The sequence below is a fragment of the Sabethes cyaneus genome, chromosome 1 (assembly GCF_943734655.1).
Source record: "Sabethes cyaneus chromosome 1, idSabCyanKW18_F2, whole genome shotgun sequence".
NCBI lineage: Eukaryota > Metazoa > Arthropoda > Insecta > Diptera > Culicidae > Sabethes > Sabethes cyaneus.
Window position 1 is genome coordinate 24,957,230 of NC_071353.1, and position 19,560 is coordinate 24,976,789.

The following is a 19,560-nucleotide window of genomic DNA, read 5'->3' on the forward strand; positions in this document are numbered from 1 at the left end:
TACGTCATTGAAATTTAGCGACATCGTAAAACTCGTTGATCTTAAGTAATTGAGGGTTTTTGGTGCATATCCATAAAGGGGATTAGCAATGAGAGGCACTTGAATTTTTTTATTACGTAGGAGGGCGACAAGGGTACCCGGGTACCCATGATTTGCTATGTATATAACTTTGGTTATCTTGAACCGATTTGGATGAAACCAGTGGCATTTGATTCGTACATTTATCTAGTTTTGATTAGACAAAGCATTTGGCCATCAAATGACATGTAGTTCCCGGGAATCGGTAATTCCGGAGCAACGTCCGGTAAAACGTGGGAAGCCGCTTGTTTTGAAAGAATATCAGCTTTCAGCAAAGCTATTAGCTTTGAACTTGACATTGTGGCGGATGGTTCTACATTTTGAACTGTTCTGATAATGCTAAGCATTATCTTGAATCCTGCGGTATCATCTGGGATCCCGTAGAAACCATTTTCGAAATAACCAATCAAAATACATCGAAATGTAAAAAATATCACCTACCGAACTAATTCCAAGAACTTTGATACCCATATTGCTAGGTTTTACCTCCAATCCTAGACTGGCCACCCATGACCCCACAGGAACCTACTCCGGAATGGCCAACCTGATTCATCTCGTTATATGAAATAGTTCATTGTATGAATTTTTAGAGGTTTTATATCCGCGTGACTGTTTTTCGAGCAATACAATCAGTTCTCTACCTCACAGTGGACACTCTGTCGGAATTCCGGAATTTTGAGCCCCGTATGTCTTTTAATGGCCAAATGGCCAAATAATTCAAAACTAGATAAATTAACGAATCAGATGACACTTATTTCATCAAAATCGGTTTAAAATTGTTGATGTTATGACAATATCAATTTTGGGTACCCGGGTACCCTTGTCGCCCTGCTAAAGGTGTTTTTTTTGTCGCACACATAACGGTTAAAGCTGCAATGGAGCTTAATAGAGGCTCTTGCGTGTTTTTAAATAACCAATTTGCGCAATGCTGTCAATTCTATTTTTAGAACGAGAAATAGTTTTGCAATGCTTTTTCAGTCGCTTAACGTCGCGTCAACGTCTCGCCAACTTTTATGCAGCCACAAAATAATTTATTTTTAAATTTCAAAAATGGAACGCGTCATATTTATTTTGCTATGGCGTCATAAACTATATTTTAAATTTCAAATAACTTGAATTCGTATATGCAAGCTAATTAAAAATGCATGTTGTCATCTTTCGGGAATTGAACCGCCATCTTCTGAAGTTAAAAACTCTCCAATTAAATTCTGCTATTTATATTTATTCGTGACAGATACGTATTTCGCCTACGACATGCAGGCTTCATCAGTGTCTGTTTTCGAAAAATCTTGTACACTGGATCGCCTTAAACCAACTCGTAAACAACAAGAGCGATTGCTGTTTACGGGTTGGTTTAAGGCGATCCAAGCTGCATAAAGTAAGCACTCAAATGGTGTTTGACCAAGCGATGTTTAAGCTACTTTAAGTTTTTCCAAACCAGCTTTCCTCCAAAGCTGATAAACAAGCTTAATAGCGGGTTTTTCTGCTAAACAATCCGCTTCTAAACAGCCATAAACGTAGAACCGTTTTACGGTTGCTTAAAGGTGTTCAAGTGGCTTTCGTAGACGCTTTCATTAGGCTCACAGCTTGCTAACTAGTTTAAAGCTGCTTAAGGGTGTTAAAGTGGCTTTACAAACTAATACCAAGCTTTCATTCGGTTTACAGCACACATACTGTCAGAGCATAGAGTTTCGCAATTAGACTGGCAGCAAAAATATATGTCAGTTATCGACATTATCGACTGCTTCAAGTGTAAAAATATTTTCACTGTCTGTTCTGCAGATGCAGATGGGGTGGATCATACGATGAGTGCTTATGGACCAGAAGATGGCGGTTCAATTCCCGAAAGATGACGACATGCAATTTTAATTAGCTTGCATATACGAATTCAAGTTATTCAAAATTTAAAACAGTTATACGACGCCATAGCAAAATAAATATGACGCGTTCTATTCTTTTTTAAATTTAAAAATAGATTATTTTTCGGCTGCATAAAGGTTGATAAGACGTTGATTAAGCGACTGAAAAAGCATTGCAAAACTATTTCTCGTTCTAAAAATAGAATTCACAGCATTGCGCAAATTGGTTATTTAAAAACACGCAAAAGCCTCTATTTAGCTCCATTGCAGCTTTGAAAGCAGCTACCCAAGTAACAATTCCAGGCTGATCAAACGTTTTTTAGCTGAATTTATTCAACCTGTGGCTGAACTATGGTTTAGTATTAGAAATAAAAACCTTTTTTCAGCTCTTAAACATCTAAGTCAAGCTTCGGGCTTGCTAATAGCTGCTTTGAAGCTGTAATGTAGGTTAATAGCGGCTTTTGCACGTTTTTAAATAACCAATTTGCGCAAAGCTGGAAACAAGGCGCACAGAGGCGATATAACGGCTTAACAAGTGTTTTAACACCTCGAATAAAATAGGTTGTATAGGTTCTCCAATTTCGGCTGAATAAGTATTGTACAGTTGTTTACATAACTTTTATTCGATGCATATCCAACTATGGCTGAATTATTATGGCTGCTAAAATGTTTATTCAGCGTACAAATGTTTCTTGGGATGATAAGACATGAAATTCATACGATATTGTGTAACCGCCGGCGAGCAGATGTAATAAAGTTTGGCTTATATTAAAAAGTGTTTCTGTCCGAGTTGGTGCTTCCAGAACATTGTTCCATTCACGCAGAAAATGTAATTATGTATTTCTTTAAACAATAAAACCATGCCAAACATTCCATTACGGAGATGGAAAAGAGAAAAAAAAACACGTGTGATAGAATTCGGCTGAAACTATGGATTTGTACACTAGTCACCGGTTCGGCATGAAGGATAAAGCACGAACTCGAACAGTGATTTCTCACAACAAAGCGAAAACAATGGCTCATGTAGCAGCCGGCATACTCACATTGTATATCGAGTTGCCATCCGTCCTCGAGTGCATCGGATGGCACGTAGGAGTTGTACGCCTTGCAGGAAAGGTACTTGCCCGCATCGGTACGGTTGAGACTTATCGACAGGGTGCTGGTGGTTTGGTTACCGTCGGCCGATGTCTGCGCTTAGGAAAGTATGCAAAAAGTGGAAGAAGAGAAAAATACACACACACATATAAACAACCAACCACAACCATATTAAGTCGATTGATGGCATACTAACGTACCGTCTCTTTGCTCTTGTCGAGCCGGACTCCGTCCAGGAACCAAGTAATAGAGGCGGCGGGCCGGGAACCCGCACTTTGGCACAGCAGATCGTACCGATGGCCAGCGGACAGTGGCTGGTGCGCACCAATCAGTCTTATGTTCAAAGGAGCAACTGCAGCAACGAGAGAAAAAACGAAACGATATCATCAGACTCATCATTACCGAAATACACCCTGTAGTAGCTGCCACGTACAATTCATATCGATCTGGACGGACTGCTCCACCGGGCTGGACCGCACGTGGTTGTTGGCCTTGCACACCAGCTTCGAGTGCAGGTCCTGCCGGGTCAGTGGTCCCAGGACGATCTCGCTGCGAAGATGTTTGCCTAGCGGCATGTACTTGGTTTCGGCGACCAGCGAAATGCCGTCCCGGTACCAGCTGACCGTCGGCGTTGGTCGTCCACCGTAGACGTCGCAGCGCAGCTTGACGATGTCACCCACACTGTACGGACCGGCCACCGTTGTCCGTTCGGCACCGAGCTGGTCACGTATCGTCACTCGCTCCGGGGGTACTGCAAGTACAGAACACAGAGATAGAGAATGATGGATCAGAACTGGATGGCCGTTTCGGGGCGACAAGAGCCGCTTAGCATGTTAGAGGATAGGGTGCTGAAATTTTACTTATTAGATGGTGACGCTGATGATGTGGCTGCAAAATGTTGTAAGATAGATAATAAGTACATGTTTTCGAGATAGAATTGGAATTACTTATTGAAGTACTGTAAAAAATAAATTAATTAATCCTTCTTCGAGAATGACCTAATCAAGTAAAAAATCCTACTAATGTATTCTATTCAGAGAAGGTATTACACCCTTCGGTATGAATGGCGTAAAACATTCATCAGTGCTGCTTCTTTTTATCTCGGTAGGATTCACACTGACAGCAAAAAAAACTTACTTTGTGGCAGCAAAGTTCATAATCAACGGGCGGAGCCCTGGACCAAAACCTACCACTGCTGTGGCTATAGCGAAAATTAATCCAAAGGGAGCATTCCGAAATGAATAGAAAAAGTCTTTCAGAAGTCGTTGAATGAAAATATGAAACATACATTTGAGTAACGGGACAGATCCGTACGTAGGAAAACTGTTGGACGTAAATGTCATTCGGTGGCGTTTGATGTGTGGGTGGGTAATAGTCGTCGTACGAAGTAAATTACCGACTCAATACTGACTTCGATTCAAGAGCATCGATGCTTTTGCCCGGTATCATCCATCCGCAAGGACGAATGAATTGGTTTTCGAGCAAGAGTGCATCCCTGCATGGAATGTGTGTCATTCGGTTTGCAGTTTTTTGCAGACGCGCGCTTTTTTTCCCCGAACCAGTTCTTGTAACGAAACCGGGAAAAGTTTTTCTTTTTTTCCCCTCGACACATAACACTCCGCACCGGTTCGATGTCGAGCTTTGCTTGCCAGCCAGCCAGCAGTCAGTGGTGGTGTGTTTTATGCATTATGTTGAGTTCCGGCTTCATTTTTCCGATGCACATTTTTCATTGGTGGACTTTTTCGCTTCCATGCGCGCATCGTTATTTGCACGGTGTCGATCCTGGCTGGGTGTACAGATAACATTGAGGATACTAACATGTCGAAGCGGGGAAAATATCGACGGATGTAATGCAGCGTTGAATTATATCGAATTATTTATTGTGTTGCTTCATGGTTGGGAAATGAAGAATAACAATTAGAGCTAGAATTTCCTGAAAATATGTATAATTTAAATTAGCAAAGTTACTGGAGCTTGACTAACGAAATACATACAGTTTTAGCCGAATTCCTCAGTTTGCACATTCTATCAAGGTAAACTTTCATATTATTTCAACTCGAAGCAGAGATGGACGGAGAATAATTTTCGCTTCGTTTTTTTCCCGGTCGACGCAAACAGCCAAACTTATTGCGCTCACGGGACCTGCGTCTATTTTTGTTTGCAACATTTAGTTTCAAAGTTCAAATATGTGACCCATACGTGAGGTGGGTTGGTTCTCGCGAAACGTGTGCATTTTTTTCCGATCCTACATTTGATTAACTTTCGGTATGCTTTCCATGAAACTTTGACATGAATTTTTAATGAAGAAAAAAAATGAGAAAAAATGAGTTGAAACTATAATATCTGAGTTAAATGCGAGGAAACATATATGTTATGAAAAATACATTCACAACCACAGGCGTGCCCAGATATTGGTGAATAGAGTGTCCCGATTTAGTACTATCTCATGGAATCTGGGGGCTCACCCTTCAACAAACGTAGAAGATGTAGCATGTCCAACGATGGGCGAAATTAAGGAGGCTACCAGGCAGCTAAGGAATAATATATCGGCTGAGAAGGATGGGATCGGAGCTTAGCTAATAAAATAAGATCGGAAAAGCGATCAGTCTGCACCGACTAAGATTGAGAATTTGAGATACTGAACAGCTATTGGAGTAGTGGAAGGATGTGATTACCTGCCCGATCTACAAGAAAGGCAACAACCAGAACTGTGAGGGCGATCACCGCTCTGAATGCAGCCTACGAAGTGCGCTGCCAAATCGTTTTCCGTCGACTCGATCAATTGCGTTCAGATTTGGCGGAATCTATCAGGCCGGTTTCGTTAAAGGTTGGTCAACGACAAATCAAGTATTTACGCTGCGGCAGATCCTCCAAAAAGACCGCAAATACAAGATTCCCATGCAGCACTTGTTCGTTGACTTCAAAGCTGCAAATGATACCATCGACCATAAAGAGCTACGGAAAATCATTAACAAGAACGGCTTCTCCGTTCGAGAAGGCTGGCCAGACTGGAGGAGATCATCGAGTTCATTTGTTTTACACAGAGAGCTTCGTCAAGGTGAAGGTCTCTCATGCTTTCTGTTCAGCCTGTTCAGCGCTATGAGTACATATCAATACGCGGGACACGAACTTCAACCAATCTAATCTGCTTTGCTGATGACACCGAAATTGTCGGTAGTGTATGGGGCAATTGTAACGTTAATTATTATTATTACTGTGGGGGTTGGCGTCTCGGAGTCCCAGAAGCAATTTCCAGCAGTTTCCGATGAAATCAGCTCAAAAAAACTCGTCTCGTACTCCGCACTACTACAAAGTTCGCCTAAATATCTCCAATACAACAATCTAGCTTTTATTCAAATTAAGTTTCGCAAATCTGTTTAGCTACCACTCGATCAAAGAATAATCAGAAAAATCTTGTCATTGACACTGTCCTGATAGTTCACTTCGCGATACAGTCACATCAGCTCAAACGTCATCACCCGCTGTAACATTCCCCTCCCCCCGGTCGCTGTTTCCACATCCGCCCGATGCGCAACTCCGTCTTTCCCAGGGTAGGTTCGGTTTACCCGACCTCGAATCCACAGGTTCCGAACTTTCCCATTGGCCACCATCACCAACGGTCCTTCCTTAATCGGTGGCACATCGCAGGACCACTTGGATCACCGAGTTAGGATCGGCAGGCACTCGGTAATCCAACAATTCCAAAACGATTCCAGGCTCTCCTGCATCAGTCCCCAACTAACCTTCATCGCTTTTCCGACATTAGCCGGCGCTTTTACTGACTGGCGAACACCACTAGAACTGAGCATCAGGAACTGGTTGGAAGTTAACGACTGCTGCTGTGTGCTGTCCAGCGGTAGATACGTCAACGGTCTGGAATTTATCATCAGCTTCGGCTAGATATGTCACAAGCGATTCGTCGTCTAACTTCCGCAACGTAGGCAGCGTTCCCAGCGCCGTCTTTACCGAACGCACCATCCGCTCCCAGTATCCACCCATATGCGGAGCGTATCAATGTTCGTTAAAGTGCTACCCAGCGCTCGGTTCATGTTCCGCAATTCCTGGTCAAGCTCTCTACTGGTGCCGATGAAATTTATCTGTATGCGTTATCCGTTATCTGTATGTTATCCGTTATCTGTATGCACCTCCTTCGGCGCGCCTCTCTGAGCGATCAACCGCCTAACTGCCTTCTTGCACGAGTCGGTTATCAAGCTGTGTACTACCTCCAGGTGTATAGCTCGGATGGTCAGGCACTTGTAGATTGCTACCCAGCGTTTAACAGCACTACGACCAACTTTCACCAGATACGGCCCAAAGTAATCGATCCCTTTGAAGGCGAAGGATCGAACGAAAGGGGTCTTATGGAACCAAGGAACGGGACTCATCTTCGGAACTGCAGGGTTGGCCCTGTATCCGCGACATCACTGGCAGCGCTTTTCCATTGGCCGAATTTGCGCTCTCAAGCTCGAAATAGTGAACACCATTTGCCACCTTGGGAAATATTTAAGCTCAAAGAAGTACTATTTTTCATCAAAAAAGCTCAAAATCTCCGTAACTTCAGAAAATCACGTATAATAATGTTCTACGAAAACGTTGGTTTTAGCAAGATAAACAACTTTCTAGAACACTATAAACACATAAAAGTTGACCAGAATAAGTCTGGGTTTAAAAACTGTTTTAAAGGGTTTGTCCACGAATAATTTCCATGAAGAGATACAAGTATGGTGTCTTTGACAAAATTGTTTGCATTAATATTTACTACAACTTTGCCGAAAGTACCAAACCTGTATCTCGAATGTACGAGAAAATAAATTTCGTATATCACTTTTAAGGGAATTCACCACCCAAAGATTTCTCTCACAAGAAGGGGCTTGTTATACAAAGAAATGTTCCTAAGGACACTATATGCGAAAAACTTCACGTTTTGGCACAATATCAAACGATCACGTATTTCGCAGTTTGGACCACTGTGCATCGCCTCGCCATTCGTCGGGACAGGGATAGGAGGTCAGGTCACCAGATTGACAGGTTTTGTATCTGGTCACCAGATTACCTTTACAAAATTTGCTAATTTAATTCAGAGAACATGCGAAAGCGGTACAAAACTATTGTTTCCATAGTTTTCAGCTTTAAAAACGATTGCCTCCATGGTAACTTTTCTCAGATGTTCCACAGTGTTCCGCCCTAAGTTGTACATGATGGGATACAGCATAAATTGATTCACAAAAAATAAGTGAGATAAGCTGCTCATAGCTGCTCTCCCCCGGGATACACCCCCTTAAATATTACATGTAAAAATTAAAAAAACCAGTGATAGCTGCTAAAGGGAAAAAGATAGAGCTCTACTGCCTTCGACAAAAATGTGCAATTTAATGTGATTAATAATTTCTTAGAACATTTAAAAAGCATACGAAGCGTTATTAAAGAGTTAGATCGAAAAAACTGTTTTGAACGGTGTCCCTAAGAGTTTGGCTCTATAACTTCTTTCATGTAAGAGATAGAAATCTTCAGTATTAAACAAAGTTTCTTGAAAATAGTCTAGCTACAACTTTTCTGTAGGTAATAATCATTTCTGACTTAAAATAGAGAAAATATTTTTTGTATCTAATAAGAAACACCTTAAAGTTCGAATATTTTTTCACCACTAGAAAGTGCTGTTTAAATGAAGAAACTTTTCTTAAGCAACTATTATGCTATGTCTTAAGGTTTCGATGCTAATACTTATGTCTCACTATTTTTAAAACCGTCCCACTTTGTGCCGGTATCTGCGAGTATCCGACTTGATCTACGAGATTACGGTGCTAGAATCGCTCCAGAAGTATGTGCGTTTGATCTGTACCGAGTAACCTTCTTCGATTATCGATTGGCGTAAGCGAGCACCAATCACGACCGCCTGCAATTCCAGTCGAGGAACTGAAATCTACTGTAGTGGAGCTAACTTCGTCTTGGAGGAAACCAGGGCGCGTCGAATTTGTCCTCGGTCGCGAACACGGAAGTACAGGCGGGATCATATCCCGGAAAGTAGCACCGGAGAATTCGGATGTTATCTAGCTCCTTCAGAGCTTGCAGCCACTGCTTCCACCGTACGAACAGATCTTCGGGTATGCAATCGTCCCAGTTCAGCTTAGCTCTCCAAACGTCCTGCAGCAGAATCTTCCCTTGAATTACCAGCGAGCCAATCAGCCCTAACGGATCGTAGATCTTTATCACGAAGCTCAGCATCATCCTCTTTGTCGGTGCGGTGTCACCTTGCAGATTAAACTTGAAGCAGAAGATATCTTCGATCGTCAGCCTAGACAGGCCGAGAACACGTTCAAAGCCATGATGGCCGTTCATCGGAAGGTCTTTTACGGAACCCTTCAGCGGGACTCACTTCTCCGATTGCTTCCAGGACCGAGGATTGATTTGAAACCCAGTTGCGAATTCGAAAGTCTGTCTTCCGGTGTACTTTCAGTGCTAGTCTTCCTCCCAGTGCTCGTTGGTCTTCGGCACCTTCCAGATTAGGAGCTACGGCAACTTCTAGGCTTTCTACCGAGAAGAACTCCTGCATGTGCTCGTAGAGATCGCATTCTGTCGTATCCGCACAGATAAGCATTTGACGGTGCTGGAAACTGCCTTCTCCCCCTCGTACACGGTCACTTACAGCCCAGCCAACGCAAGTCTTCGCAGCGATCGGTTCTTCTTTTCTTCCTTCACAAACCTTCGTAGTAGTCAGCAGATGTGAGTCCAGGAACAGCCCTCTTAAAGCTCTTGACCGGTAAATGTCGCAGGTGCTTGAACTCCTTAGCTAGCTGCTCGAAATCCAGTGATTGTTCTGGTAGCCCTACATTCTTCACGGGGTATGCTTCAGATAGCTTGAAACGTCTTCCGCCGTTTGGCTGCGACATACTCAGCTTCTCCAGCACAGTAGTCTCGATCTGCTTATTTATCCCACTCGTCCAATGGATGCACAGGGAATGCGCTCGACTGTCCACGCCGAGTAGTTCTGCAATCGGCTGTTCTACGATAAAATAAAACCCAAATTGTTACTTGGGATGCGTCTATATACGGCCCTTAAGGCCGATAAAGTTCAAGAAGAGAACACAGATTCACTGCATGGACATCCGGTAGTCTTGCGACGTGACCGACCCAACGTACTCTCCCAACTTTTGACAAGTGTACTTTGAGAATCATTCCACGTAGTGCCTGCAGTGCATGGTTCATACGCCTACGCCATTCTTCGTTTTCCGTTTGCGCTCAACCTCCGCCTGATGAAAATCTATTTGCAACAAAACTTACTTTACTTTACTTTAGTGGCAACGGTCCGTTACCGATCCTGCGCCGAACGAATTATAGTCCTCCAGTACCGTCGGTCCTGGGCTGCCGTTCTCCAATCCCCACGAACACCAGCTGAACGTGCATCGTCTTCGACAGCACACACCCACCGGGTGCGGGGTCTGCCTCGGAGTCTACGGCCTCTTCCTGGTTCTCTGCTGAAAATAGTTTTGGCTACTCTTTCATCGGGCATTCTGGCCACGTGTCCAGCCCACCGCAGCCTGCCACATTGCACTACCTTCACTATATCAGCATATTTGTATACTTGGTACAGCTCGTGATTCTTGCGTCTGCGCCACACTCCATTTTCCATTTTGCCACCAAGTATAGATCGCAGAATTTTACGCTCAAAAACCCCAAGCACTCGCCGATCAGCTTCCTTTAGCGTCCATGATTCGTGTCCGTAAAGGGCCACCGGGAGGATTAGTGTTCTGTAGAGCGCCAGTTTTGTGCGAATTTGCAAACTACGGGACTTCAGCTGGCTACGTAATCCGTAGAAAGCCCGATTCGCGGCTGCAACTCGTCGTTTCACTTCGCGGCTTACATCGTTGTCACATGTCACGAGTGTACCAAGGTATATAAATTCCTCCACTACTTCATATCGTTCCCCATCTAACTCCACCTCGGCACCAACACCACTTGAGCTCCCACGTTCCCTACCAGCAACCATGTACTTCGTTTTGGCGGTATTAATGGTAAGTCCCAATCTCGCTGCTTCCCTTTTAAAGGGCCTAAAGGCCTCTTCTACTGCTCTACGGTTGATTCCGATGATATCGACGTCATCCGCAAAACCAAGAAGCATGTGAGATTTCGTGATGATAGTTCCATTCCTTTCCACGTTTGCTCTTCGTAATGCACCTTCCAAGGCAATGTTGAATAGCAGGTTAGAGAGTGCGTCCCCTTGCTTCAGTCCATCCAACGTCACGAAAGCAGCTGAGGTCTCACCCGCTATTCTAACGCATGATTTGGATCCATCCAGCGTCGCACGAATCAGCGTAACTAGTTTCGTCGGAAAACCATGTTCTAGCATTATCTGCCACAGCTCATTTCGTTTAACTGAATCGTACGCCGCTTTAAAATCCACAAACAGATGGTGTGTCTGCAAGTTGTACTCCCGGAACTTGTCTAGCAACTGGCGCAGGGTAAACATCTGATCCGTCGTGGAGCGACCCTTACGAAAACCCGCTTGGTACTCGCCGACGAAGGACTCCGCTAACGGTCTCAGTCTGCAGAACAGGATACGGGAAAGCACCTTGTAGGCAGAATTGAGCAATGTAATTCCTCGATAGTTTTTACACTCCATTCGATGTCCCTTTTTGAAAATTGGGCAAATGAGGCCATCCAACCACTCCTCCGGCATTTGTTCTTCCTCCCAGATCCTGACAATGATCCGGTGGATTGCTTCGTACAGCCGCTCGCTCCCCGCTTTTAGAAGTTCAGCCGGGATACCGTCCTTCCCAGCAGCCTTACCGTTTTTCAGCTCACTGATTGCCTTCTTAACCTCTTCCTGTGTTGGTGGCTCCACAGCTTGACCATCGCTTACAATTTCTATCCTGTCCCTGCTGATCTCCTCATTTACCTCTCCATTCAATAGTGTCTGGAAGTGCTCCTTCCACCTGGCTGCTACCGCCGTTTTGTCGGTAAGCAGGTTGCCAGCACTATCATTGCACATCACAGGCATGGCAAAATTCCTGCTTCTCACCGTTTTATAGAAACTCCGTGTGTCGTTGCTGGCGTATCGCTCCTCTGCGCCGGCAAGCACGTGCTCCTCGTACTCGCGTTTCTTTAGACGATGGATTCTTTTTTCCGCAGCTCTAGTCTCTCTGTATCTCTCTCTGTTTCGACGCGTTGCCGCAGTGAGCATGCGACTCCTGGCCTGGTTCTTTTCGTCTGTCACTCTCTGGCATTCGGCATCAAACCAGCTGTTACGCTGTCTTCCACGCGTCGTGCCTACCACCTCTCTCGCTGTTGTTTGGATGGCACCATGGGTGTTCCTCCACAGCCCATTTATATCTTCTTCTTCTACCTGCTGTTCTGCGATTCGCTGGTCAAGCTTCCTGGCGTACTCCACTGCAACGCCGTCTGCCGTTAACCGCTGGATGTTGAAACGCAGCGTCCTTTCAGTGCGAGCTTTCGCCGTGTTCGACAGCCTTGCGCGAATCTTACTCACTACGAGATAGTGGTCAGAGTCGATATTTGGTCCACGAAAAGACCGTACATCGATAACATCCGAAAAGTGTCGACCGTCAATCAAGACATGATCGATCTGAGAGCTAGAGTCTCCATTTGGATGCCTCCAGGTTTGTTTCCGAATATTCAAACGTGGAAAGTAGGTGCTACAGATGGCCATCCCTCTGGCCGCGGCAAAATTTATGAGCCTCAGACCGTTATCATTGGTCGACAGATGCAGGCTATGTCTTCCAATAACTGGACGGAAGAATTCCTCCCTCCCGATCTGCGCGTTTGCATCTCCGATGATGATTTTCACGTCGTGTTTTGGGCACTCTCCATAGGTCCTCTCAAGCTTGTCGTAAAACTCGTCTTTAGCATCATCGGATTTATCATTTGTCGGTGCGTATAAGTTGATTAGGCTATAGTTGAAGAATTTGCCCTTAATCCTCAACACGCATATACGGTCATCTACGGGCCTCCACCGGATAACTCGTTGCTTTTGTTTTCCCAACACTACGAAACCGACTCCATGTTCAGCTTTCTTACCGCCACTGTAGTAGATGTGGTACTTAAAAGAAGTGCCTGCAATAGGGTCTACTGCACGGAACTCCCTTTCTCCGGAATTTGGCCACCGAACTTCCTGAATAGCAGCGATCTCCCTCCGAGTTGATGCAGCTCTCGAGCAAGCAAGCCAGCCCGTGCCGGTTCATGGAGAGTTCGGACATTCCAGGTACCAAGTTTCCAATCGTTATCCCTTAATCGTTTCCTTGTCCCTTGCCGTGTCCTATACCGATTGTTCCGTCCTGAATTTCTTTGTTCGTTGTTCGTGGTAATTGAGTTTTCGGTATACTACCTCACCGGGGTCGCGATACCTACATCCCGCTGATGGGTCTGCCATCTTAGGTATAGCTTGCGGGATACAGCATTTCATATTCAGCCGCCCGTTACGAGACAGACGCTGTGTGAGCCGCCCCTCACCTGGAGAACAGGCGCTCTAGTTCGCACCTCCTAGCTTAGCTGCTTCAGTAAGTACATGAAGCATTTCCGGGTAAGGCCATCAACAAAACACAACAATCAAAACACTCGATAAACGTGGTGGGAAAGTGGCATTGAGGATATTAAATTATTTAGAAATTTTCCGGAAGAGATTTCCGATTTCCGGGCATGTTTTGTCGACTGTGAAATCCACTATTTTATTTTTATCGGCTGTCAGTCTTAATAAATCAGAACAGATTTTATACTTTCTCCGACGTTTCGACTATATTTTGTAGTCTTTATCAAGGACAGACAGTTTTAAATCCTTGATAAAGACTACAAAATATAGTTGAAACGTCGGAGAAAGTACAAAATCTGTTCTGATTTATTAGGACTGACAGCCGATAAAAATAAAATAGATTTCCGAATCTTTTCAGAATCCGCAATCAGCAGATTCATCTTCGATGAAGTAGTAAGCTATGTGGACGAAGTTTCTGAAGTAACAGGAAATATGAACCGAGCTTTTTTATTTTTGAAGGTTTATCATTTCTAATAATGGGTTTCAAGAAACGGACAATTATTCAAAAGAAATGGCGGTTGACTGTGACCAGTGTTGCGAAGCCCTACTCGTTCTAGTGAACACACCGGCATAAGCATTCCTTTCGGACTCCCGCTCTTGGTTATTCATGCATTGCAACGACTTTTGCGAGTGTGCATTTATCTAAGAGCCACGGTCGTCGCTCTCGCACGTTATTGCAGTCTAAGCAACTGATACCGATCACTCGCGAGGACTCGCACTCCTACCCGCGTGTAGAATCGAAGGCGTAAGACGAAGAAGAAAACAAAAAGTAATGCAAGATCTGAATCCCAGTGTGCCGCTAGCCCTCACGAGCAGCTGGTTGCTCACGAGTTGTTTGCCTCGTGAGTGGTTATGCAGAAAGACACTACGAGACTGGGCGTTTGCGAGTGTGTAAGTAGTAAAATGTCTGTACACAGCAACGTCGGCTGCTTTTCGTTTGTTCTGGGGGCACAGTTTTGAGAATTTACGTGGAGCGACAAATTGGCTAGCGCCGGCCCTGCTTCCCGTACAACACCGCAGTAATTATCTTGAACAAAATTGATGATACCGCATGCTGGTGGATGGTGACGGTAGCATCGCTGGAATTCCCGTACGACTTCGGCTCGCTGTGCAGTAAACGGTGACATCGCTTCTGACTGTTGTTGATTCCGCAAACTTCGCCTTCGCATGGCCAGCGAGTGTGCGATAGGAGACACCGCAACGACATAGCTTGTTGTCCTTTACAAAATTCCACCGGCAGTCTATCGAGAGTTTCATGAAAGCTGCACAACTCGCAGTGGTATGGCTGGTAACGTAGCATTTTGGATAATTCCTTTTTTTGCGCGAAGCATTCAGGTGATGTTCTCGCCGTTCGCCGAGTGGGTTGGTTGATGCTTTTTTTCGTTTGTGCGCATCAAGTGTATTCACGAACGCCTGTTCTTTAGTCCTAGGGTTTTCATGCTGCTCGTCCTTCGAAGGCTTCGGTGAAACGTGTAAGTTTGTAACGTCACTGGTGGCAGCCGTAACGTTCCGCATGTACTCGCTGAATGCTTTTAAATCGAGCACGGGTAGACCTACTTGGTGTAGCGCCCAGATAAATTTGCTGTTTGCCGGCAGCTTATCCACTAGTTCTTCTAGGAGGATCGGATTGGATAGTTGGTTCGTCATTCCAACAGCCTTCATATGACCACACAAATTCTGCACAGCCAAACCGAAATGCATTACCGTACTATGTCTGAAGGGTAGGTAGATGGATGTAGGAGAAAACTGCTGACGACATTTTTCGCAGCACCTTTCAGCGCCCGTTGCAAACGCAGCAAGTTTTTAGAAAGCGAATTACCACACGCCTCTGCCGAATGGTTATAGCTACTGATAAAAAGCGGCCACTCGATGGGGTCCCCGCAAAAGACAGGGATCTCTCTTCTGATAACTTGCCTCACTGCCAACTGATGGGACGTGGGACATTACATTGGATGACCAGAATTTACATCTACGGGAGCATTTCGTGGTCATACTAGAAGAGGAATAGGGGGTAATCGTGGCTTTGGAGGTACATAAAATGTTTGGGTGGGTGTCCCTATTGTGTTTACTTTGTCGGGAGTCGTATGAGGGTTATTACTCACGGATACACCTTACTCGTTCGTCTCTGGAACGTCGTGCTAATGCTCGTCCTCTGCGGGCTGTACTGCAGCATGGTGTACAACTGCCGATTGTTGCCTTTGAACTTCTTCGGCAAGATTCTGCTCGTGTGCCAGAAACCTCTGCTTCTCTTCGACACGTTTCGAACGTTCACCTTGGCATTGCCGTTCTAGCTGTTTGATCTGCTGTTCGTCCCGCTTCTTCAAGTCAGCTTCGATTTGCGGCAGTCGCTGTCTGTCTTGCTTACGCTGTTCATCCGCACGTTTTAACAGGTTGGCCAACTCCTGCTCTCACTTCTCTTGAAGTTGTAGTGCTTTCTCTTCTTTCTCACGTTGCTGCTCATAAATTGCTTCCATACGGTGTCTGTCCTGCTCTCGATTCTCATCGGCATGTTTTAGCAGATTTGCTAACTCCTGCTCTCGCTGTTCTCACATGCTTTCACATCTCGCGTTGCCATTCTTCGTATGGTAGTGGAGACGATCTTTGGGAACGCGTCTACTTTCGATGCACTCGAAATCTGACCGCTGATGCCAAACAATCGGCTTAACGGCTGGACGTTGACTAACGGTAGATCCGGTAAACTACCGGTATGCTGCTGCTGCTGACCGGACTGCTGCTTTAAGGCATCTTTTTGCACGACGTCCGCAAACGTTCGATCGGAATTTACGTCGGTGATTTCACTGACTTCGATAGGTGTCGACGACCCGACCGGTTCCTCCTTTCGAACCAAGACTTGTTGATTTGGTTCCTTTCCGGTCGTACAGCCCAACAAACATTTTATTTGAAGAGCAGTTTATTCAATCATTATACAGCCAATAACCAGTAAACAAGCGCTTGATAAGCTATTATACAACAAAAATGTTTGTTTGGAGGGAATCGCATGCTGGTGGCTCGCGAACCCCCATTTGGGAAACGCTGATCTACAATATTGTTGAAAAAAAGTATAGTTTTATCTTTCGTATTTGACTATAGGCCCACTACCACGTTGGTAGCCAAAGAAGGCCGCCTTTTGCTGCCAACGACATTACAACTCTATTACTAACTCTATAAATACAAAAGATAAAACTGTACTTTCTTCAGCAATACTGTAGATAATTATCAACTCTATAATTGCCCTATACACCATTTTTTCGAATTCTGTTTGGCTGAGGCGATATTGGCAAAAGAGCATAGCTATCGACCAAAATAACAATTCACAGCTGCAGTTGCAACGCTAATCTGCTGTAGATCCAAGCCATACATTTAGTTGGACGTTTGTAAGCAATTAAACTATATCTGATTGCTATAAACGACAAATACTATCTGTTGTAATGATTGAAACTACAGTTGCAATGAACGGCTGCCAATCAAGGGCAATTATATCCCAGCAAACAACGATCGCTCATTACATCGGCATCGGCATCGATAGGATACAGTAGCGCAGTGACGTTTGGCAGTTCGTCTGCCACGCATGAATGGCCATTAGCAGTCACCTCGTTTTATCTATCGTTCAAACGAAACCATTCAAAGCCATCAAGTAGAAATTAACGTTTCTTCAGCTGCGGATTACCAGAGCTTTCAGTGGAAGGAAATACAAAAGCGTAAAACAACCACTCAGCCGGAAAACGAACCGACACGGGCGAGGAGGAAACTCAACACTTGCATTTATCGTCGCCACTAATTTCGTTCGAAAGCCAAGCCAGTTCGGGGAAGTAAAAAAAATAAAAATACCCGTCTGAGTTGGGAAAAGTGTTTTAGTTGTTAAGTGTTTTCCTGCATTCGCAGTCATTTTACTCCGTTTGCCTTTACTGCTGTGGTGTTCCAAGCCGTCATCATTATTATTATCATCACGATGATCATCATCGTCCTCACCATCATCACCATTACTATCATCGGCATCCTTATTATTGATAGCACAGCACAACCGGTACCAAACAACCGTTCTTCCCGTTAATTCCATTTTCCAACTTTTCCCCACTTTGAACATCTCTCCCATCTAGACTAGCATCGTAAGAGCAAGCAGATCGGTTCGGATCCCTGCCTGCAGTCTTTACCCTATACATCTAAATATAAGCTTCCTGTTTGTGTGTTTGGTTGCCACTCACATTTCAGTTCTTGGCCATTCGGCTTGAAGCACGTTTCGGCTGGCTGCTGTCATTATCCTTTTGGACGGTCGGTAGTCCCGTTCGTTCATCTGTACGGTTCTTTTTCCTCTGTCCGGCTTCTTCCGGACTACCGGCTTTTTATCAGACCACAACGCGGACCATTCCACCGTCCACCGACGGCCGCCGACGCCACTACTGTACGAAAGCTCGCTTGTTCTAGTCCTGTCCGGCATAATTCCCAGCTTACGCCCGTTGGACATAATTAATTTACAGTCTAGAGAGCGAGAAACCGTTTAGCAGAGTGGCTTGCAGTGGTGGTGCAGTTTTTGTGTTTTTGTGTTTTTTGTGTTTTTATGTTTTTCGCACGGTACGAATAGGAATGTTTTTTTGCTTGGTCACTAATCTAGATCTCTGTATCGCATTTACTTGTTCATCAATTTATCTTTTTTTACGTGATAATTTAGGTAGCTATTTAATGTTAGAGCAAATTTTAAAAATATACAACGAATGAGCATCTAATACTATAAGTGCCTTACTCTGTCTGTAACGAAAACCAGACCCCTAATAGGACGTCATGTTTTCGTAGCAAGAATCGCAGCTCGCTCTCTAAATACTTTACACAACGCTGAAACTAATACGTGTGCATCTAAACTACAGCTGCGTCGAGCACCTCACGAAGAGGACCAAAATTGTTGTTAAATACATAATAATATTCGTAATACAACGATGTACATCAGATGTCAGTACCCCGGTTGAAACCCCAGCGCCACAATTGACACTGGCGAATCTATACCTATAAAGAAGGATTTCTGTCTGTCTGTCTGTCTGTCTGTCTGTCCGTATGTTCCTTATAGAATCGAAAACTACTGAACCAATCGGCATGAAAATATGCATGTAGAGGTTTTTTGGGGCCAGGAAAGGTTTTAGTGATGGTTAGAAACCCCTCCCCCCACTAAGAGGGGGGCTCCCATACAAATGAAACACAAATTTCTGCATAACTCGACAACTAATCAAGCAAATAGAACAAAATTTGGCATGCGGGTGTTTTCGGTGACAAAAATTAATTCTATGGTAAATTGAGACCCCTCCGCTCTTTATAAGGGGAATTATAACTCCTCACCTCTTTAGAAGGGGGGGCTTCCATACAAATTTCCTCATAACTCGAGAACTAATCAAGCAAACGGAACCAAATTTGGCATGTGAAGGTTTTCGAGGGCAAGAATATTTTCTATAGTAAATTAGGACCCCTCCCCACTTTAAGAGGGGGGCCTCCTGTACCAAAGAAACACAATTTTCCTCATAACTCGAGAAGTAATTAAGCAAATGGAACCGAATTTGGCATGTGGGTGTTTTTGGAGACAACAATTTTTTCTATGATGAATTGGGACCCCTCCCCGTTTTAGGAGGGGGGGATCCTATACACATGAAATACAAATTTCCTCATAACTGAAGAACTAATCAAGCAAATGGAACAAAATTTGGCATGTGACAGTTTTCGAGGGCAAGAATATTTTCTATGGTAAATAAGGACCCCTCCCCACTTTAAGAGGGGGGGCTCCTATACAAACGAAATACAAATTTCATCATAACTCGAGAACTAATCAAGCAAATAGAACAAAATTTGGCACGTGGGTGTTTTTGGAGACAAAATTTTTTTCTATGATGAATTGGGACCCCTCCCCACTTTAAGAAGGGGGGCTCCTATACAAATGAAATGCAAATTTCCTCATAACTCGAGAATTAATCAAGCAAATGGAACCAAATTTGGCATGTGAAAGTTTTCTAG

The 19,560-nt window shown here is 44.3% G+C and overlaps 1 protein-coding gene across 1 annotated transcript in view; it reads right to left on the reverse strand.

Annotated features, from left to right (window-relative positions):
* Window positions 1-19,560, reverse strand: part of LOC128746169 (neural cell adhesion molecule 2) — a 392,116-nt gene that overhangs the window by 51,278 nt on the left and 321,278 nt on the right. The window contains exons 4-6 of the mRNA XM_053843214.1: window positions 3,466-3,783; window positions 3,233-3,384; window positions 2,981-3,125 (exon numbers count right to left, since the gene is read on the reverse strand). Coding sequence (XP_053699189.1) covers window positions 2,981-3,125; window positions 3,233-3,384; window positions 3,466-3,783 — 615 coding nt within the window. The remainder of the gene's footprint in view (window positions 1-2,980; window positions 3,126-3,232; window positions 3,385-3,465; window positions 3,784-19,560) is intronic.